The sequence below is a fragment of the Cyclopterus lumpus genome, chromosome 17, assembly GCF_009769545.1.
Source record: "Cyclopterus lumpus isolate fCycLum1 chromosome 17, fCycLum1.pri, whole genome shotgun sequence".
Taxonomy (NCBI): Eukaryota; Metazoa; Chordata; class Actinopteri; order Perciformes; family Cyclopteridae; genus Cyclopterus; species Cyclopterus lumpus.
In genome coordinates this window covers 10,293,570-10,316,614 of record NC_046982.1, presented here as the reverse complement: position 1 = coordinate 10,316,614, position 23,045 = coordinate 10,293,570, and the positions used below count along the sequence as shown (strand labels likewise).

The 23,045-nt window shown below is 42.9% G+C and overlaps 2 protein-coding genes across 2 annotated transcripts; both read left to right on the top strand.

Annotated features, from left to right (window-relative positions):
- The first annotated feature begins 2,629 nt into the window (after window positions 1-2,629).
- On the top strand, window positions 2,630-4,018 carry LOC117746846 (C2 calcium-dependent domain-containing protein 4C-like). The gene is made up of 2 exons (XM_034556160.1): window positions 2,630-3,367; window positions 3,467-4,018. The coding sequence occupies exons 1-2, from the start codon at window positions 2,630-2,632 to the stop codon at window positions 4,016-4,018; spliced, it is 1,290 nt and encodes a 429-aa protein (XP_034412051.1).
- A 5,266-nt stretch (window positions 4,019-9,284) lies between these two features.
- Window positions 9,285-12,798, top strand: fem1a (fem-1 homolog a). Its single transcript, XM_034556145.1, has one exon. It carries the CDS (start codon window positions 9,437-9,439, stop codon window positions 11,288-11,290), a length of 1,854 nt encoding a protein of 617 aa, XP_034412036.1. The 5' UTR covers window positions 9,285-9,436; the 3' UTR covers window positions 11,291-12,798.
- Window positions 12,799-23,045: the final 10,247 nt, after the last annotated feature.

Genomic DNA, 23,045 nt, shown 5'->3' with positions numbered 1-23,045 from the left:
ATATATATATATATATATATATATATATATATATATATATATATATATATATATATATATATATATATATATATATATATAATAACAAAAACAACTAATTATACAAATATTAGTAATGCAATGCAATGAAACCCTGATGAATCTTGACTGGTCCAAATGACTCCTACGAGATGGCTGCTCATACCATGACAGATCCACCTCCACGTTTAACACCTGGTAAAAGACTCTGTGGGTTGAATTATTTGGCTTTCTCCAAAACAAAACGGTCCAGACAGAAAGACAATTCATCAATCCATATTACTTTTATTTTGCTCTTGTTGCATGTCCTTATGCACCATTGTGCATCTTTTTGAGCTGGCATTGCATTCAAATGAATGGGAAAATGGCACAGTTTTTCATTGTGTTATCGTGCTTCTTTATAGTCTTCCCCTGTAACCACAGTCTGTAATTTAGCAGTTTTTGTGATTAGAGCTGCCGCCCAGGAACGGCATGTTTGAGCTGCAGCAGAAAGGAATAGAGTGGCTGTCAAGTCTTCTTTCACACAAGAGCTGCAGCTTGAAGTGACAAACCACTTAAAATGGCCTGTAACACTTACTTTTACACTTTTACTTAGTTCACACTAAATCTGTTTACAACTATGTTTATAATGCTTAAATATAAATGATTGAATGGGGTTAAAGTAAAGTACTGCCAAAAGGTTAAAGGCAGGGAACCAAAACAATTGTAAGCATTTTAAAATACAGACTACAAAGGTGATTGGTTGTGCTTTATGACATCAAATGTGTCAAACATATCATTCTAAATTTTTCTGCAGATTATTTTCTTGATTAGTCGATTAATCATTTGGTCTATAACATATCTGAAAATAAGCACACAGATATTCAGTTTGTCACACAAAAGAAAGAACACAGTTAAGAAGTTGAAACAAGACAGTTAATCCATTATCAAAATAGTTGAGTATTAATTTTCTGTGGATCAGCTGATGGATTACTTGACTATCTGTTTCAGCTCAAAAAAGCTCAGAAGAGATACGAGCACGTCTTGCAAAGGGAGCTGCAGTCCAGATGAACTGTTCCAGAGAATGGGTCCAAAGAGCCGCTCGGCCACACGTCTCTGTCAGCGAGCAGCTGAGAGTCTGAACAAGGCGCTCAACGAGGGACACATGAGAAGAGTTAACAACGGGAGTTTAAGAAACTATCCCACAACTAACTTGTAGTAAGTGTAGGGACTTCACAGCAGGCATGATGTGAGCTCTTTTCTTTGTTCCAATTCTGACAAGCTGTAATGATTTATAGGCTTTATTTGGGGGAGCCGAGAGCTGTGTGCGAACTGCAGCATGGACAAGTTTTAAAACCAAGGCATAATGATAATTCAACTATATGTATTTACTTTATTTTGCCCACTGCCTGCACACAATCCTATTAGTGTAAAGACCAACGCTTTGTATTACACTATAATTGGTAAATGAGTTGATGGTGGACATGACAACAGCATATTGTCACTCAACATCATCATCATCATCATCATCATCATCATCATCATCATCATCATCATCACCACCAGTTTGCTAGCAGGAAATACAACGAAGGTGCCTGTCTGTTTGCTCCATGTTATAGGGAGATAACAATACATCAGAGACCAGATGTCACGTGAACGCCAATTAAAATCACCGTGATGCTCTCTTTAAAAATCAATGAGGCGTGAGATGGGAAAGACACATCATTTGTGTGTGTGTGTGTGTGTGTGTGTGTGTGTGTGTGTGTGTGTGTGTGTGTGTTGGGGGGGGGGGGGGGGGGGGGTTATGGTAAATATAATGGCAAGCTTCCACAACCTTCTCATTGGCTCAGAAGTCAGAGACCCCCGGAATATAAAAGGAGAGTGTGCTCTCGCAGCTTTTTCCTGCTGGCAAGCGCTCTGGATCACACTTCGACTGACGGGAGAATTCACCAATTTACGCGCAGAGCGCTTGAGGCTGCAGACGCGATCCATTCCTCGGAGGACAAGAGTTCTACAGCCAACAGGTGGGTTTATATTTCATGTTCATGTTCAGAAAAAAAGTTTTTCCTCAAAAAAAAAGCTCCGATTTTTCGCAGATTTGCCTTGGCTCATTTAATTGGAGTCTTTCATTGAGCAATTCGAATTCCAACAACTTGAAGTGATTTTAATGAGAACAAATAATTGTAATTTGATTTGTTGAAAACGTTGACTTTGTTTGAGATGAAACAAATCGCAATAGCACAATTAGAGAAGATGATATACTATGTTGTTTATATTTGTTTATTGATTTGACATTTAATTAAACTGCTCTTTGGAAATACTTAGATGATTTTTTGAAAAATGAATTGTGAAATCAATGTTTGCTTCTTGGCTGCTTAAATGCTTACTCCTATATTTTCCATCACTGAATTGCAGGTCCAAGGGATTTCTTGCAACTGCAGTCTAAAGGAAAGACACATATTAGGGCTATGTCTTAGGGGGAATACTATTTGGTCAACAATATTACCAAACAGGCAAACATCAACAAAAAGGGCTAATTCTGCTGTTATCGTTGGATGTGTGTTTTTACCTCGTTATGCATTACTTTTCTGTTCAGAGAGTTTTAAGTGTGAGCAGAAGTGTCTGAGTGGACATGTGGCTGCTGGAGAAGCTCCGTAGCTCTGTGGAGACCAAATCCCATCAACCCCAGACAATGGAGGCCATTCCTGTCTCAGTTTATGCCAACGTCCTGACTCCAGAAAGGATCCCTGATTTCTTCATCCCCCCTAAACTTATTTGCTGCCCACCAGAGGAGTCTCTAACCCCGGAACTTCAGCACTTCTCCACATTACGACCATCTGTTTCTGACCATGCCATCTGCAGCCAGAGCCCCAGAGTTCGGAGCAGCAAGAACCCCTGCAGCCCTCGCCTCTTTTCGCGCCTGCAGGGAGGGGACACACGCAATCTCCAGAAGTCAGCCAACCGGCACATCATCCAAATAGAGAGTGCTGATGAACCGGGTGCCGGATCTGTGGACAGGGACAGTGTCAACACTAATGCTGACCCCCAGTCACAGACTGCAATGTCTCTGCCTTATGTCCCCAAGGCTCAGACCTCGTATGGCTTTTCCACCCTGGTGGAGTCTCCTCATACCCGCCGCAAGGAGAGCCTTTTCCACAGCGACCCCAGCAGCCCTCTCACCTCCCCGAACTCCCAGAGACACTTCCAAGGGGGGGCTCTTCTGGCCCCAGCTGACCCTAACCCATACCGCTATTTCAGTGGCGGAGAGAGCGACACCTGCTCCTCGGCAGAATCGTCCCCCTTTACCTCCCCTCTGCTGTCCCGCTCTGCCTCCCTCCTCCGCTCCATTACCCAGGAGACACACGCCAAGGTGAGCGGTGTAAAAACATATTTTTCTTGTTCGATTCACACTGGGGCTTCCTTCTGTGTTTTAACCTGTTGCTTTTGTTTTTTCTCTCCCTCCCTCAAGGTATCTCGTGCCAAGCGCTCACTGGCACGCCACAGTTCTCTCTCCACTGATGAATGCAGCTCAGCAGACAACAGCCCCAACATGCAGCGCCGCCACATGCGCTGCCCTCCCTCTCCCGCCTTCCGTGCATATAAAGGCAGAGGCCGGGGGGGCACAGCGTCGGACCTTCTGCAGCGTGAGCACACCATCAATCTCCACAAGGGGGGAACACTGAGGCTGAGCACCCACTACGACCCAGAGGTCGCTCGGCTGAGGGTGCGTGTGCTCACAGCCGAGGCCCTGTACGACCGGCAGACTGACTTGAAAAGCATCAACTGTTGTGTAGCACTCTACCTGAACCCTGGCAAGCAACAGAAACAGAGGAGCACCATCGTCAAGAACAGCAGGAATCCAGTATTCAACGAGGACTTTTTTTTTGATGCGCTGCCCCAGACACAAGTAAAGTGTCTGACCATGAAGATAAAAGTAGTGAACAAAGGAACCAGTCTGAGGAGAAATGTGCTTCTCGGAGAAAGGGAGGTGCTGCTCAGTGAGCTGCTCGCAGGCCTCTAGGGAGTCCCTGTCAAGACTTGTTTCAAAACAAGCAGCTCCACATCTTGAGGGCTCTTTCTTCTCTGGCTACGTTTTTATCCCACTGATCATATCTTATAAATACTGGGCAAGGGAAAGCATGTTGTATCTTGCACACTGTGTTATGTAAATCAATGGACAAAAAAACAAAGCTTCTGTAGAATAAAAGTCCCACTTTATCAAGTTGCCATCAACAGCCTCTTTACAGAGGTCTGCCCAGGTAAAACAAGTGGAAACCACCATTATTTACATGCTTACCAGTATATTAGCAATGTGAACAGTGGAGCCGTTGTCCTTGTTTGTGATTTCTCTTGAAGTATTGAGTTACAAAAAGTGTTGCCTTCTCTCATGAGCATTGTGATGTGGCTCAATATCATACCAGCTGTGATACAATGATGATCTTGTTAAGGCTGGAGCTGGAGCTTTTGTAATAATGTAGTAATATTACATGTGGGTTTTGCACGTTCCTGTGGAAACTAATAATGCCTCTATGTACTTGAAATAATTTATATTTGAAAATCTGATTTGAATTGCCAGTGGAAGTAATGTTAATATGACTGTTAAGTGACATGTTTTTGAACGTATAAATAAAAATACTAAACTCTCACTGTTTTTTTCTTTTACTCTCCGGCTTTGTCTCTGTGATTATGTCTTCTAATAATTCAGCAGGATCAAGAGCAAACCCTATGATTATAAACCTTGCAATTTTTTTCATTTTTGCAATCAAGTATCGGCTGGGAAGGCTTTTAATTTGGGAGGCTTTTAATACTAAATCTCAGCACATATTATTGTCTTTCTGTGCATTCAAACTCCCTGTTTAATTTTAAAAACATGTTCCCTATTCAGGCTGTGCTCCAACGAGGTTGAAATAGTTATTAAGCATGGTAGGAGGTCAAATGGAAGCCCCTGAAACAAATGTTGGCACGCATTCTCCTGCTCTAGATATAATGAATCTGTAGATTGCGGCTATATCTTGATTTATATATTCAATACCTAGAATACCTAAAACATTCACTGGAGTCCACACTCATACATCTGTCAATGCAGTGCTGGTCCTGAGCAATGAAGAGCATGAGCCAAGTGTGGATCTTATGCCTCCTCTACTGGTGAAACATCAGATTGACGCCTCACGATGCCCGAGCAAAACTATTTCTGCCAACTTTGAATTGACTGATGGGCTGTCTGTTGTGTCTGTACGGGGACAGGCGCTCCTCTGAATCTGAAAAGGAAAGAAAAATGCATTTCATTAAAAAAAAGCTCCCCAGTTTATTATCTCCATTTGCTTATAAAGCACTGAAATAATCCATAACAAGCATCCATGTGGGACACACTCATCTGTGAGATTAAAGAAAATGCATTTGCCACAAAACGTAGAAATAAAAAGAGAAATTAAGTCAATATGTTTCCTTTTGTAGAATTGGCGAGGCACATTTTTAAAGAGTGATTGTCTAATATTCTCTGAATTAAGCAAAACATCTGCCTATAACCATAATCAACTTTTTTTCTTCTTCAAAGATAGTCTCTGAAAACACATTTTCTCAATCAACATCTTACTATTAATAATTAAAAGTCCTGTCTTCAATAACATGAAGACAGGATTTCCTGCCAAAGTGAGAACAGTTTTGATTATTGATGTCTAATCTGTTTGTCTCTGCGCTCTTCTTCGTGGTTTGAAGTGGGATGGACCAATATGTGTGCATCAATCAGAATCAAGTAAACTTTATAATGCTAATCTGATGACAGTTGTTGGGTTACTGATTAAGTAAAAACACTCGTACTCTGTCATTAGATACATTGAGCTTGTTATTATGCCATTTTCATGGCTCTCTTTGGGATATTGAGCTGATGAAGAGGCTTTGCCAAAGTTATACTTGTGATGCAACCCAGGTACTTTCAAATTCACCAATCACTCATGCTAAAAAAAGATTACATCTGCTTTTTTACAAAGCCATATCACACAGCCAGCAAAGTGATAATGGACTCTTCTGTAGTTTGATGTTGAAGTTACTTTGTACATGACCACTGTTACATTGTTTAAATCGATCTATTTATTTGAATTCATTTTAAGAATACATACTATATATTCTATGAAAAGAACAGACAAATTGTTTTAAAAAATGAAAATGACTGCCATCCAGATCTTTGTGAGGCTGCAGGCAAGCAGAGGTGTCATGTCATTACTCCAGTTTTCATATCCTTATTGAATAAGTTCCTATAGTGAACTTATTCAATGAATTCGTAGCATATTCTAATCCTACTTCACTGCTCAACTCTCATCAACAGCTTCGATATGCATGCCACACTGCATCTATGAATGTGAAAGTAAGTGGATTATTTTTCATGTGCATAGATACCGAAGAAAAAGTAAATATCAACATTCCACTGTCCATTGCTCATGCACAGCATCATGCATGTCAATAATCAATAAAAATTCTGGCCATTGGCTTTGCATATGAGGATAGAGTAATGTGATCTTTTCAAGACGCTAGAAGATGTTCAGATCAATCACGTACTGTATGTTTCCATCTTACTATTTTTATGTGTATTTGATAGATGTATCTCATCCCCTTTTTAACATCAGGGTTCTAAAGATATTATAGTTATGTGCTATTTGAATGGCCCAGTACCACGAAGGAAAATAAATGACTTTGGTTGCAAAACCACTATGCAACTAACACAGGATACAGTGAGATAGCACTGGTGAAAATTACAAATGACCTCCTAATTGCATCAGATAAAGGACTCATCTCCGTACTGGTATTATTAGACCTTAGTGCTGCGTTCGACACCATTGATCATGACATCCTATTACAGAGACTGGATCAGTCGATTGGCATTTCAGGTACCGCACTAAGTTGGTTTAAATCCTATTTATCAGATCGATCTCAATTTGTATTTGTAAACGATGAAGCCTCAATGACCACCAACGTTAATCACGGAGTTCCACAAGGTTCTGTGCTTTGACCAATTTTATTTACCTTATATATGCTTCCTTTGGGCAATATTATCAGGAAACAATGCATAAACTTTTATTGCTATGCAGACGATAATCAATTATATCTATCGATCAAACCAGAGGAGACCAACCAGCTTGCTAAAATTCAAGAATGTCTTAAAGACATAAAAACATAGATGACCTGCAACTTATTGATGTTAAACTCAGACAAAACTGAAGTTATTTTACTGGGCCCTGAACACCTCAGAGATCAATTATCTGGTGATGTGGTTTCTGTAGATGGCATTGCCCTGGCATCCAACACCACTGTAGAGAATCTCGGCCTTATCTTTGACCGAGACTTGTCCTTTAACTCCCACGTTAAGCAAATCTCAAGGATTGCATTTTTTCATCTATGTAACATTTAAAAAATCAGGTACATCTTGTCTCAAAAATATGCAGAAAAGCTGGTTCACGCGTTTGTTACTTCCAGACTAGATTACTGCAACTCCTTATTATCAGGCTGCTCTAATAAGTCTCTTAAGTCCCTCCAGTTGATCCAGAATGCTGCAGCTCGTGTACTCACAAAAACTAAGAAAAGAGATCACATTACTCCTGTATTAGCTGCTCTGCACTGGCTCCCTGTGAAATCAAGAATCACATTTAAAATTCTTCTCCTCACCTACGAAGCCTTGATTGGTGATGCACCATCATATCTTAAGGAGCTTGTAGTACCATATTGCCCCACTAGAGAGCTGCGCTCACTAAATGCTACTTGTGGTTCCTAGAGTCCTAAAAAGTAGGATGGGAGCCAGAGCCTTCAGTTATCAAGCTCCTCTTTTATGGAACCAGCTTCCACTTTCAGTCCAGGAGGCAGACACAGTCACCTCATTCAAGAATAGACTTAAGACTTTCCTGTTTGATAGTGCTTATAGTTAGGGCTGAATCAGGTTTGCCCTGGTCGAGCCCCTTGATATGCTGCTATAGGCTTATAGGCTGCTGGGGGATGTATTAGGATACACTGAGCACCTATCTCCTCTTCTCTCTCTCCTTATGGATGAATCTACATCTCTCCATTGCACCTTATTAACTCTGCTTCCTCCCCAGAGTCGTTGTGACTTCACGTCTCAGTGTCCATTGGACCTGGAGGTGTCTGATGCCTGGTGAGCCGGCCTCCTTCCGTGGCCCTGCTGATGCGCCCCGCCCCCCCTCCTCTCTACCTCCTTCTGTTTCATGGATTGGAGTTCCATTCATACATTGTCATATTCATGGAATGTGTTTATGTAACTTTGTAACGCTGTTCATTCTGTACACATGACATCTATTGCTTCTGTTCATCCGGTGAGAGGGATCCTCCTCTGTTGCTCTCCTGAAGGTTTCTTCCCTTTTTTCCCTGTCAAAGGTTATTTTTGGGGAGTTTTTCCTGATCCGATGTGAGGTCCTGGGACAGGGATGTCGTATGTGTACAGATTGTAAAGCCCTCTGAGGCAAATTTGTAATTTGTGATATTGGGCTATACAAAATAAACTGAATTGAATTGAAGTAGCCATCTTGTTATTCACAACCCTATTAATGTGACATGACTGCAGAGGCCTGGTGCTGTTGAGAGCTGTGTGCTCACAATGCAGGGCCCCCGGAAGCCCTCTGCCTGTGTTGTTGATTTGAGCTTTCCTTCAGCCTCTATAATGTAGACACAAGACTGAAAAGGATGGCCAGACACGGCAGTTGGTATAGTTGATAGTTTTTAGTGTGACTTTAAAATAAATTACAAAGACACACTTTTCTGTTCATGTAAATAAGGTAAATGTTGTAAAATGAGCAAAACACATTTGTCTTTGTCATCGTGGAAAGAAACAACATTGTTTTGCCACTCTTTGGCATGTGAGTTTCAAATATCTATTTGGGATAAGACAACACAATGACATTATAAAAAATATATGTGTTGATTTCCAAGTAACCATGCATTATTGTGGGATTGTGTGGATGTCCTTTGCAGGGATGTCCATAACAATTCCTCTCTGTTACGTTTCCACGATGATGGGAACCAGCCTTCCACTTCCACGGAGCAGTGTACCACTTACTGGTGGTGCATTCATTGTGTGAACCGGGTACCAGCTGGCTCTCTCTGTCCGAGGCGGTCGGAACAACCATAACAAACGAACCCATCAGCTGATAGGTCATTTAAACCCCACGGTGCATGGGAAATGTAGTTCTCTTTAAACGCACAACACCCAACGCTCCGGCACGGAGGAGTTCCGTCCAAACTACGTCACCCACAATGCCTCGCTACAATCGTAAACATAGACCTGTCAAACAACACAAACGCCATCTTGACAGCACCCTCAAAATGGCAGAAAGATGCCAGCTAGAAACCGATTCCAAACTAAGAGTTCAGCTCTCTGCTTTTTAAAACAAAGTCGTCCGTAAACGAGTGGTCATGGGGTCGGCCGCACCGAGCCTGTAACATGGACGTACCGACGGCGGTGTTCAGCGCGGCCAGAGATGGTAAGCTGAAACTTATCCAGAAGTTGCTGAGCAACAAAAGTCCAGAGGAGCTGGAGGCTCTAGCCGAGGAGAAAACGCTGGGAGGCACCCCGCTGCTGGTCGCCTCTCGGTACGGACATCTAGAGGTGGTGGACTACCTCCTCGAACACTGCCGAGCTCACGTTGAACTCGGCGGGGCGGTGAACTTTGACGGCGAGACCATCGAGGGGGCTCCGCCGCTGTGGGCAGCCTCGGCCGCCGGTCACCTCCCGGTGGTCAAGACGCTCCTGAAACACGGCGCCTCGGTGAACAACGCGACGCTAACGAACTCCACGCCGCTCCGAGCTGCCTGCTTTGACGGCCACCTGGAGATCGTCCGCTACCTGGTGGAGCACAGAGCCGACATGGAGGTGGCCAACCGCCACGGCCACACCTGCCTCATGATCTCCTGTTACAAGGGCCACAAGGAGATCGCCAAGTTCCTCCTAGACCGCGGCGCCGACGTCAACCGCAAGAGCGTGAAGGGAAACACCGCCCTCCACGACTGTGCGGAGTCGGGCAGTCTGGACATCATGAAGATGCTGCTGAAGTGCAGCGCTCGCATGGAGAGAGATGGCTACGGAATGACCCCACTCCTCGCTGCGAGTGTCACAGGCCACACCAACATCGTAGAGTATCTCGCCCACCAGCCTCGCACCTCCCGAGAGGAACGCATCGATGCACTTGAACTCCTTGGGGCTACTTTTGTGGACAAGAAGCGGGATCTCTTGGGGGCGATGCGGTACTGGAGAAGGGCGATGGAGCTGAGGCAACCAGGGGACAAAGCTGGACCCCTGGCCAAGCCTCCACCTGGTCCTCCAATCCCTGCCTATGGCTGTGCACAGGAGGTGAGCACTGCAGAGGAGCTGGAAGCTTTGATCACAGACCCTGATGAAATGAGGATGCAGGCTTTGTTGGTTCGAGAGCGCATCCTGGGCCCGTCCCACCCAGACACCTCTTATTACATTCGCTACAGGGGAGCTGTGTACGCTGATTCGGGCAACTTTGAACGCTGCATCAGCCTTTGGAAATATGCTTTAGACATGCAGCAGAGCAACCTGGACCCTCTCAGTCCCATGACCGCCTCCAGTTTCCTGTCTTTTGCTGAGCTTTTCTCTTTTGTTCTTCAAGACCGGGCCAAAGGCACCCTGTCAACCCGTGTCACCTTTCACGATCTGATGACTGTGCTGGGGAAAAGTGTGAGGGAGGTAGAGAGAGCTGTGGCGCAGAGGGACAACCCTCCCGAGGCTCCTCAATTCACCAAAGCTATCTCCATCATCCTGCACCTCATTTTTCTACTGGAGAGGCTGGAGTGCAGCCCCGAGCAGGAGCATCAGAAGAAGCACACAGTGTACCGTCTGCTCAAGCTGAACCCTCGAGGTCGCAGCGGCTTTACTCCTCTCCACATGGCTGTCGACAAGGAAACCACTTCTGTCGGCCGCTACCCTGTCGGCCGCTTCCCCTCCCAGGCGGTGGCAGCGCTGCTCCTGGAGTGTGGCGCAGACGTGGATTCACGTGACAGTGAAAACAATACGCCTCTGCACATCGCTAGTAACAACGGTTGTCCAGAGATTATGGCACTACTTATGAAGGCTGGGGCTCACTTCGATGCCACAAATGCACACAGGAAGACGGCCTACGAGCTGCTGGATGAGCAGAGCGGTGGGCACCCGGCCCTCTCCCCACTGAACTATGTCACCCTTCAGTGCCTGGCGGCGCGTGCAATTGAAAAGCACAGACTGCCCTACAGGGGACTCATCTCTGAGGAGATGGAGGCTTTCATTGAACTGCACTGACGTCCACTACTGTCCCATGCTGAGGCACCCCTGCACTACACTTCCTGCTTCCTGTTGTCCCCCATATCTTACTGTGACCTGCCACAAGCCTCCTTCTCCCCATCGCTGTCTCCTTTCGGCCTTTGCTTTGCTCCCGGCCCTCACCAACCTTGTATCAGACCTCGCTATAGCAATAAACATCCAGATACAAATCTCTCGCTGAGATCTGGTCAGTTATCGCCAAATTCTAACACAAAGTCACATACAAAGTGATTGTTGATTTCTACTGCTATTCAAAGTTGGTTGAAATTGACTTTAATGCATTGTCCCCCCTTTTTTTATGTTGTCCCGGTTAAAAGGAGACTTACAGTATGATGGTGCTTGTGTGTGTTTGGTGGCTGGGATGTATGCAAGATGAGTTTTAGTGATACTGGATTTATCTGAACAAACTAGCCAGATAACATGAATGAAAAATGAAGAGGGAATATGGTAGCTCACTTGTTTCTTTTCTGTTTTTCTTCTGCAAATTCATTAAGAAAAGGAGGGATTTGAAGAAACTTGCTTGCTGGTCATTTTAGCTGATTCTACTTGACTTTCTGTATACCATCTGTTATGTTTCTTTGATATAGGAAGGTGTTTGAACTCACTGTGCCAAATGTCAGCCATGGAGCCATGTTCTGTTACAGTCTGTATTGGTGGCAAAATGGAAAGCAACGTATTATCTTCCTAATACTAAGCAGAAGTAAAGTGGAGACTCACATGAAGAAGATCCAGAACGTCCGTGGCATCCCTTTGAGTAGCTCCACATGCAGTTTGTGATATGCCCATTAGAGGCACGTTTTTCAAGCAATAATTCACTACATAAACCGATTTCACATGGGATTATCCTTCAGTTTGACATGCTTATTTATCTTAACATGATAATGGCTCAAACCCGGGGCTGCTTCATTGACAATTAATTGGTTTCTCCTGAACTCATAAACAACAAATGTTTTCTTCGCATTTCTGTCTATGTCCGAATGAACAATTCCAAACTCAAGCCTAAAGTGTGCCTACATCCCTCTATTCTGGTTAGTGACAACATCAACTGATATATCCAATTTACTCAGGCAAAGAAGACGCAGCATCAGAACTAAGACATATTGTGAAGAGATGGACAGACCTTGAGCCCCTTGTTTGTATCTGTGGGGGAAATCCTCAAGTAAACTGTCCGTAAATCATGTGTCGATTCTCTTTTGTAGTGATTTCTCCCTTTAACCTCAGATGCAGTGCACAGAAATGGATCGGTCGTTCCTGCGTCTTAGTCTTACCATTAATGGTCTCTATTTTGTTTATCTTGCGTTATCATGAATGTTTTATTTGTCTGTCTGTGCTAGGCACCACCAAGTTGAAAGGAGAGGCTCTAAATCCTGAACATTGAGGCTATGAACTGTCTCTGCCTTTCTCTCTCGCAACTGATTTGTTTAACCGATGATAACTCAAGAACAAAGTGAGTTAGAGATACTTGAATAAAATTCAGTATCGCAACATATTGTTTGTGTGCTTGCATGTGTGGGTGATATTAGTTTTGCTGTGTCTTTTCTACAAGTTGGAAAATTGTATGTTGAATTGTTTGTGATTTGAAAACTAGGCACTATCTGAAAATTGAAAAGGATTTATCTTTCTCTGCTCTGGTTTGTCACTAGTTCTTTAGCGTGAGTGCTGTTGCTTACAATGGCAACGTTGGCTTTATTTAGATCATCATTACATATTTAGATGGATTGAAATGGACGCATGAAAGACATAAAAGACCCTGCCAGCAGCCAAAGACATGCAATTTGCTTATTTTGAAAGTGGAAGACGCATACAAAGTGCTACTAGCAGAATATATATATATATATATATATATATATATATATATATATATATATATATATATATATTAAATAAATACCAGCTCTTTATACCAAATATGGGCTTTCCATTGCTCACATAAACTTGAGGGCACTGAAATAAAGCATAACAGAAACTTGATCTTTCTGAGTCTTGCACTCTTCAGGTATAAATAGAGTGCAATTAACGTCACTGCTGCAGGGCAGCGTTGGAGACAGGGCACTTACCCTGCTAATTTTAGGGATCTTTTGCCCTAGCTTCTGGAAATGGGAATACTGTAACGCTATACCAGCAGGCAGGTCACAGGGTAACTGGCAGAGACGGCACTCAGACAACAGAGACTGCTTTATTCTGACAGGAAACAGACGCAAAATGAGCTCATTTGTTTTAAAGATGGGGATTGTAAAGAATATCTTAACCTAAATATTGATGATGTGCTGCATATGACAGGTGTCATGTTAGCAGAGTGAGTTAAAGAAAAACCGCAGCTGGTAAAGAGGGGTTTGTGTCCCCGTGACAACATGTGTCTACCCTGCTAAACAAGATCATACATCCAAGAGCCCTGAATAGCTCACCTGACCTCCGACCTTTCTGGTGATTGTGGTAATCATTACGTTTAGACACATATAACATATTGACATTGGATGCAGGAACAGGAACTATGATGTCAAGAGGCCCAAGACAGCCACACTTGTTAATAAAATCCTAGGAAGAAATCTTCATGGACCTTGTTTCCAATGTTAAGTGAATGCAACATCACATCACATAATAGTGACTTCCCACTAGATGTCACTAGCAACAAAGAAAGTCAATCAGCCTTTGTCCTTTTGAGACCACGCCGTAGACTCAACAACTGCAGCTTTCAGTTATCTGAAGTGATGACAGTTGGTTAATTTCTTTTCTTTTTCGGTCTTTGTGTCAGAGCGAGAATGAGGTGTTGAGTGTGTTTTATTTTACCAAGATATGAGGCAGAGCTGAGTATGCATTTGTGGTGTTTGTGGATGAACAGAAATCCCGGCGGACATTTACTCTGAAGTCTGTTTGCAGAGCGCTGCACGGGGATCAGCAAAGACATGAGAATAAACCTCCAACACCTCACATTTTGACCTCGAGGCGGTTGTTTCTGTCATGTTGTGTGACCTAAATAAGAGCAAATCTTAAGAAACAACAGCCTGTGTTCGTGTAGCATCTTTCACAATCAGGGCTTTGCTCACTGATTCTGTTTCTTCAATTTAATTTTCTTTGTTATAGACGTTTTCAAGCTAAATGAGTGCAACAATAATTGCGCCAGATGTGGTCGTATCTGGAGTATTTTACATTTGTATATCATAAAGCAAAAGAAAACAGCATAACATCTGTTTCTTTGTTACAGGTCATCCTTTGTTGGAAGCTTTGCCTGCAGACATTTCCATGCGATGCTTTCTTGCGAGCTGTTGTTGGTTTATTAGGGATTTTTGATTGATTGTGCATAAACACCTCTAAGCAGGCTATAACACAGTGCAATTTAACAACACTACCATAAAGTTGAATCAACACTTTTCCAAAACAGCTTCAACAAAATCGGAATATTGTAACATTCATGAACGTTTGAATAATGTCGTATTAGACTGCATTAGTTTTAACAAGGTGAACCTAATAAACTTAAAACTGAGCACAACAGTAATGTTATTAACTCCTAGCTTTCGTCCTCAAAAACAAATGATCTCATACAATGTTCTTGTATACACCTCCCGTGGTGTTATTAATAAATCCCCACAATGCCCCATAGTGATATTTTAAAGTGTCCTAATGTAATTTAGTGAGGGAGTTTTTCTCTGGAGGAGTTGATACGGTGCTCTGACTTCCTGCCAACAGCTATAATTAGATACTATATTATGGGAATCTACGGGGTTTCAAGGTGCTTATCTTCATTGTAGCCCCTGGGGAGCACAGAGGAGAAATCTGTCACCAATGCACAGGACCGGCCTACCTCAGCAGCCACTTCTTTTGCACCAGTCAGCGATCCGGGGGGTGGAGGTACGAGTGGGGGGGGGGGGGGGGGGGGGGGGTGGGGGTAATAGGGGTGATGGGGGGATACGGTTGCTATTGGAGACGTTGCCTGCATCACGTCATGTGAAGGAGGGAGGGGGAGAGCTCCGGTGTGTGTTTGAGAGAGAGAGTGATAGAGAGGGGAGGGGGAGGAGAGGAGAGGATAGGGAGGGAAGGAAGGAAGGAGGAGGGCATTACGGAAGAAGGCAGGGAGTATCAATGACATCAACCAGCAGTATCTGAGGCCGCCCGACCGGCTATGCTCTCCCGACAAAGGGGCTGAGGAGCAGCCCGTGACCCGCCGCGTTCCCGAGAGGTCGGTCGAGAAGTGCCGGCGATGTGTGCACGCATCCCCCACAAAGGCAGACCGTGTTGTGAGCGCAGCTCCGCTGCCACTGGATTACATTTATCCCTGCTGTTTCCGAGGAAGCTTCCAGCTGCACATCCACCCACATGAATCCACCAGACAGTAAAGAAGACGGAGCACTGTACCTACCAAGGTAACCCGCATCCTTCCTCCTATACACAGTGTTTGCACCCCACCCGGGCGCGTTATTTGCACTTGTCGAATAGCCTTTTGGAAAGTAATATGTGTGTATCGATGCCGCCGCGGTGACATCTCAACGTTAGTCTATCTCAGGGGGCCGGCAGTCTCCTTTGCGATTTGTATTTTAATTTCCCCTCTTTCATCTCAGCATCACTTGAGACTTTGGGTGAAAATCCAACCGAGAGGTTGTGCAGAGCAGGCTGGTTGGCGACAACAGTGTGAGTGCGCGCACCCCCTCACCCCCTCACCCCCTCACCCCCCTCCTTATTGTTGGCTGGGCAGCATGAGGGACCGGGGCAGACTGGCAAAGCCTTTGTTCCTCATCCGCTCTCATTTAAAGTGCCTTTTTTTCTGATGGCCCTTTAAAGCACTCTCCAGGTATAATGAGTCTGGTGGGAAGTCCTATTTTTTAAGTCTTAAAAAAAAAGCCCCCAAAAATACATGCATACATAAAATAGCATAGAACTGAACCCTTGTGAAAAAAATAAATCCAGCACCTGCATCCTATAGATTTGTCAAGGATATTTAAAAGGAGGAAGCTTTAAGTCCAGTTATCATTATCGTGGTATTACAAAGAGGCCACAGCAAAGTAGGAATCCCATTATGATAATGTCACACTTAACACTTCTGAGAGGGGCTATCACAGTCATTTATAATCCTTATGGGCTATTATTCTAATATTAGTTTTTTCTGGTGTGGAAGGCACCAGGTGGCAAGGCAAATGGACTTATTTAACCCAACTCCAGACAATAGAGTGGCTGCTGCACCTGCTACTTCCAAGCATTACTTAAAACAAGCCCATCTGCACATATATATCTTTTGTAGTCCATAGACCTCTCGTATGTCTATAATTATACACAGTTGGATTTGCAGTCAAAGCAGCCACTCAAGCGTACAGGCAGAGTGTAATTTAATGATACATCGATTCATCCTGACACATTTTCCTAGGGCTATTGCTTGTTTGAGGTTTAATCATGTACACTCCAAATGTCTGTTTAGGTTTCCTGTATTTCCGCTACGTGGCCTGTGTAAACTGGAAAATTGCACTGTCGTGGTGAATCCGAGGGAGGTCTTCCTCCACACACACAGATGGGAGATTTTCCCTTGGGCACCGTGCGTTTGCTGGTTATTGTTCCAGACCATTTCCACATCCATTATTATTTTAATCAGTCATTCATACACATGGGTTCCTCTCTTTAGGAGTTGACTTTTTTTCCCTGTCTTTTCACCTCCCCTCCCTGCTGAACAGAAAAAAAACCCAAGGCAACCCACCTTCACTAGAGGGCCTGGAATCTAGATATTTGCATTATCTTGACTGGGAAAAGTTATTAAATGAAGGCAGAATTATTTAACTGGCACTTTTTCTCTGTCTGTCTCTGTCTATGGGAAACAGATCAAATATACGCTCCTCTGTGAGCCGAGAGATGCTCGGCCCCAAAGGTATTCATGTAGACACTGTTAGGAGTAGCTTATAAAATGAGTGATGGCATGTACTCCCTTAAATAGCTTTTTACAGGGTTCAACCATAGGCCTCTATGGTTTCTTGCTCATTCCAAGCAGATAACACTGTAAGATCCATCCAGACTTGAATATGCCGGATGACGTGCGCTCCCAGTGGAGCCGCTTGGGTTTCACGTCAAAGGCCTTATTAAAGTATTATTCCCAGTCTCGCGCAGCAGCATTATCCTAACTGCTCCCCTCTCTACTTTCCCCCCTTGTGTTAAATGTTATGCCCATCCATGGGTTTTGACAGAAGCTATTGTTGCACCAGTCAGCTGGAAGGACAGAGACTTTGATGCTGGGAGCGTAGCCACCTGTATTACAAGCAGACAGAAACTTTGTTGTTGTCGAGGCATTGATATTAATTGACCTTTTCAAAGCCTTCCAAACAGTGAGCTCTCTGGCTGCTCCGCTTCTCTGCCTGTTTATTCAGGGTCTGCTGAAAAAAATGCCGACAGCATGCAGAATGAACCCATTAGGTCTGGGCAATATGTTTGATGTTATAATAATATAATAATAAAATATTAAGAATATCATTGAAATGTATATTTCTCGTTAAGTTTACAGCTTTCATCCAATTCCCATTTAAAACATTCAAACGTACGTATGTCAAGTCAAGTCAATTTTATTCGTCAAGCTCAAATACTTTCTATCTTTAGACCTTTAATGTGGATAAAGAGCACCCCCTTCAAAAAGAAACAAACAAACAAAGACTTCAATTAGGAGGAAAATAAACTTCAGGAAGAGCAATGGAGGTTCCAAGATGTGCAGTAAAATGATGTATTAATTTAACCTTTCTTTTATTCAGGGAGTCTCCTGAGATACATCGTCCCATAGGGAAAAGCAATATTATGGAATTGATGTCACTTAACATCCCATACATTAGCTATATACTAATGTAAATTGACATTAAAAAAGTCTCTTAATATTGATTTTATATCGTCAAACCCTAATAGATTGAGATGGGAAGACATACATTTACAATAATGACATATAACACAATACTATTTGCTCCAATTAATATCACATTTCGTGATACAAATGCATAACTATAATGAATATGTGCATCATCAAATATCCATTACACATTTACACAGTATTGTGTCAGCTTACAGTCACAATTTCATCATCATTAAAATGTGTGTGTGACAAATACATTGTACATAGATATTGTAGAACAATATCACAGTTTTGTTCAAAACAATTACAACATATGATAATATAGTGTATCAACAAAAAAGTTCTGTGTGAAAATATTTAAGAAATATTACCATCCAGATCTATGTCATGGGTATGTTTGCCTATTTTCACCTAACTTTGACTTATTGTGAAGGACAAAGGTCATTTATTTTTTAAATTGAAAAATATAAGACCAATCTCAGTTGGTTGTTGATGCTCTCAAAAGCAAGCCAGGTCCATAATTATTATTTTTAACCAGGAGATCATTGGGAATGATGTGTGTGTTCATCGTGTGTCCGTGTGTGCATATGAGTGAAGGCAAAGAGATATAGGTTGTGACTTGACTGATGCCCTTCTCCACATGAATCAGAGATTCTGATGGGTCAGCAGGGATGAATAATGCAACCACCCCACCCCCCACCGCCACCTCTCTCCTCTTCCTCTCTTCTCCACCTCTTGTCTCCAGTCATTTGCCTCTCTTTTCATCACAACTGCCACATCTGAAGTCATCTTCATCTTCCTTCTCTCCCCTCCCCCACCATCCTCTCCTCCTTTATGCAAAAGAAGGCATCATCTCCCCGTTGCTGCTGCCGCTGCCTCGCTGTCCTCTGTCAACCCTCCTCTCCACTTCAACAGCTAACTCCTTCTGCTCCTCCTGAACAACATTTCACTGTTGTCTTTTTTTCTGCATAAATGTCTCTTTTGCAACAACAAAAAAAGTTTCTTCTTATTGCATGACAAGGAACATGTTTTGAAGGCTTGTCTGTCTGCTGACATTTGCATTGAACATGGCTAAATGTGTTGAAGTGCAGCTCATTATCCAATGATGAGGAGTGGGAAGGTGCAGCCATTGAGTCGGTTTGACAGTGACGTCCCTGACTGACAGGAGTCATTATGAGGGGAGGGCTGACTGACAAGATGGCTGACAAAGCAGAAGACAAACTGCCTAATCAGATCTTGAAGAAAGAGTACGCACAGTCTACTTTGGAAGTGTACAGTTAGCCGGCAATAAATGCTCAAATCCTGGAATATTCTATGCACCTTGCTTCAAGAGCTTGACAAGACCTCAAGAGCATTTTCAACTCTTGGAGTGAAAAAGTCCCCCATGCATAGAGAGCTGGATGAATTCATTTGGGCTGGATGAGTGCCAAAATATTCTTGAGATCTTGTGAAATGTGAAATAAGAATTTCATTTACATTTGCTTTATTCAGTTTGATGAATAATAATGGAGACGGTAACATTGTATCCCTGGGTCTAATACGTATTATTATGATGAGGTGCAGGGTGTTATATCACTATATTATATGTTGTGTGGCAAAAGACAACACATTATTATGTTAGCTTAGGTTTTATAGCCCCCTGGGGGAATCTGTCCTACATTTCTTTTACTTTATATATTTTTTACAGTGTTTGTTAGTCAGTTGGCCTATAAGATGGATTGCCATAAAAACATTTTAACAGACATTCATGTCTTCCTCAGGATGAACTGCATCACTTTGATGACCCCTTAACTTTCCATCTCGTGCCATCATCAGCTAATTAGCACCTTTTAGCATGCATATGCACTAAACTAACATTATACGTGCTTGACATCAGCATGTTAGCATTGTCATTGTGAGCATGCTGATGTGAGCGCGTTGCTCAAAGCAATGCTGTGCCGAAGTGCAGCCTCACAGAGCTGCTATATGGCTGTGGTCTGGTTTTAAAATGCCTTACGATACAGTCGACATTTTAAAATACTCTAACAAATAGACCCGCTCTTCCACCTATCCAAATCTGTAGTCAGCTCTACAAATGCGAGAAAATAAACGGTGTTGGCACACATCCATATGCCAGTTAGTGAAAGAACAACTTTATTGCATCAGTGCAACAGTTCTGCTGAAGACCTTTACCAAGCAGGATGGAAAAGGGACAAAGTCCAGGAAAATCACAGCTCTGCTCCATCACCACAGCCCACAGATAGAAGACCTAAAAGCTGGAAGATTAGCCTCTTTCATTCTGCAGTCTGTGACATGTGACGTGTGTGTGCGTGTGTGTGCGTGTGTGTGCGTGTGTGTGCGTGTGTGTGCGTGTGTGTGCGTGTAGGTAGTGAAAGTGGGGACTGGTTGACATTCCTCTTGAATGCAGCCTCACATTTGTTTGTGGCGTTTCATGTTTACTCTGTCGCCGTGGTGCTGAATGACGCCAGGTTGGATGAAGTATTCGTTTGACGGAGTAATGGCTAGTCATTGGCGGAAAGCATCCGTGCGCAAGTCTGTTACCGTTGACAAGCATTTCATCTCTTCACTTACTGAGACGCACTCTCCGTCTGATTTCAGCAATGAGACGGAGGACAAATTCAGTTTTTCTACCCCATTACTCCGGTTTTCAAATTCTATTCACAACTTTATCTTCCCTCAAGGAGAGATTCATTTAGCGTCACAAATCTCGTCTCCATCCGGAAGTCATGCAATGGCTGGTTAGTGACAGCGCTGCAAAGGCTGGTCTGCTTTGTAGCACCTAAATAGGATGTGTGCACCAGCGCACACAGCCTCAGAAATCATTTCCATTCAGCAGGGAATTCTTCAGGTTAATGATCATGTAAGTAATCAGCTTTTATTGTATTGGCTTTGCTAAACACCACATAAACACTAAGCAGTGTGATGTGTTAGTTATGTCTTTCGGTGATCTCAGTATTATTGCAGACGAGCGTTGTGAAATAATGAGCTCTCAGCCGATGACATCATGTGACCAATCCAGGAAGGTGATACCATGGCAGCACAAATACACAGGAGAAAATTAGATCACGGGCAAACTCTGCAGTGTTTCTCCATAAAATTAATAAGCACCACCCAAAGGGGCCGGAGATATTTTACATAGACAAAGGATGAATAAAGGGTTACTCCAAGATTGATGCACTCGAGTGGACATTCGTGAATGGGGCAGTATTGTGCCCAGTCGTACGTTGGCATTTCAAATGTCTGTTGTGTAAATGCAAAGAATGCTATTCATTCTATAAACCAATTAAATGACATATCCATTTGAAGTCCATTTACAGAGATTACATTAGGGATGACATCCCCATTGGTTGTGGATTCTATGTGAATGATTAATCAATGTAAGGTTATTAAAGACAAGGACTCAAAGCTCCTGTCATCACTCTCAAGACAAGCTTATCAACAAGCCCCGGAATCTGCTTTACACCACCCATCTTTGTCTCCTGACTGATCTCTAGGTTTTGCTAAACTGATGGAAACGGGAGGGTCAAAATGGCTGGCATTTCTCATTAATGAAGCGCAATTCAAATATGTTGATAGGCCGGGAGGATGACAATGACATCCAGGAAGATGAAGGTGTTCTCTGTTGTCATGGAGCCTCATCCTGCACCAGGAGAAGCTCACTAATTGGCTGAGGTGTCCGTGGCTGACAAGACACAAGGTGTGCGTGTGCGTGTGTGTGTGTGTGTGTGTGTGTGTGTGTGTGTGCACTGCTCCATGGAATCTTAATCATTCATTTTATTGAGAAATGATAAAGAAGCAGACAGACACATATACAGACAGACAGACAGACAGACAGATATTGATTTATGCAGAGATGCAAACGCGGGGCTTCCATTTGAATGGGGACCGGCCCTGCAGTCGTATCATTTACACAATGCCTCTTCCCTCGTATGCCAGAGCTGTGTAACAATTAGGGATGTACATGCAAGTGCATAACTGTGTGGACATCAGTATGTAAATACAGTTCTCTCTCCCGCTAGGAGAGGAGTCTGTGCCAGCCTTAGATATGCTAATTGGCCAGTGAGTTGACAAGGACTCAACCATCAGCCTGCGTAATGAGTCGCTGCACAAAAGAGCGGCTGCCTCTGAGGAGCAAGCAACAGGAAGAGAGTTGCCGAAAGAAATTACGAAAATATGTTTGGCTGTTTGTGAGCCGTGAGTTTGTGTGGAGTGAACGTTGCGTAGGTGTCTGTGTGGTGATGCTGCTGTTGTCAGGTGAAAACCTACACCTGTCAGGGGAAACTGTATCTGCAAATTGTTGAATTTTTAACAAAACAAAAAAAAAAAACAACCACGTCTTCGCTGGATGACATTGCATTTTTGGCATTAGCCCAAAGGGGGGTTTGAAAGAGGTTTATGAGCCTAAGGCGTTGAAAAATTGACTCAGCTCATGGAGGGGAGAGTAATCCTTCAATTTATTTCAAAGCATGAAAATTGTCGTAATCGAAGCTGTGAGGATTTCACCCAACAGTGTGACGCATAGCTCCCGTTTGAACCACATGTGGGACATGTTAGAGCATATAGATTGTGGACACATTCATACTGACTACATAACTTATTCATACCTTTCTCACCTTTGTTAAATTAAGTTAAGATTTTAAAGTATTTATGTAGAATATTTTTCTTATCTTTTTTCAAAATCGTTTGTACATTTAGTTTACATTTTGCTACGGTAAGCAGAAGCAGTTACGAGAAAGTAACACCTTAAAGATTAATAAAAGACCATTAGTTGTTAAAATAATGGTTAGAGAATAATTACAGTTAGAAATACTGTACATTTATGTAATTTAAACCAACATTGTAGAACAATATGTTCTAATACTAATATGACCATATTTAATGATATTACATTATCTCATTTAAAGGAAATGTTAAGATGTACTGAAGCCG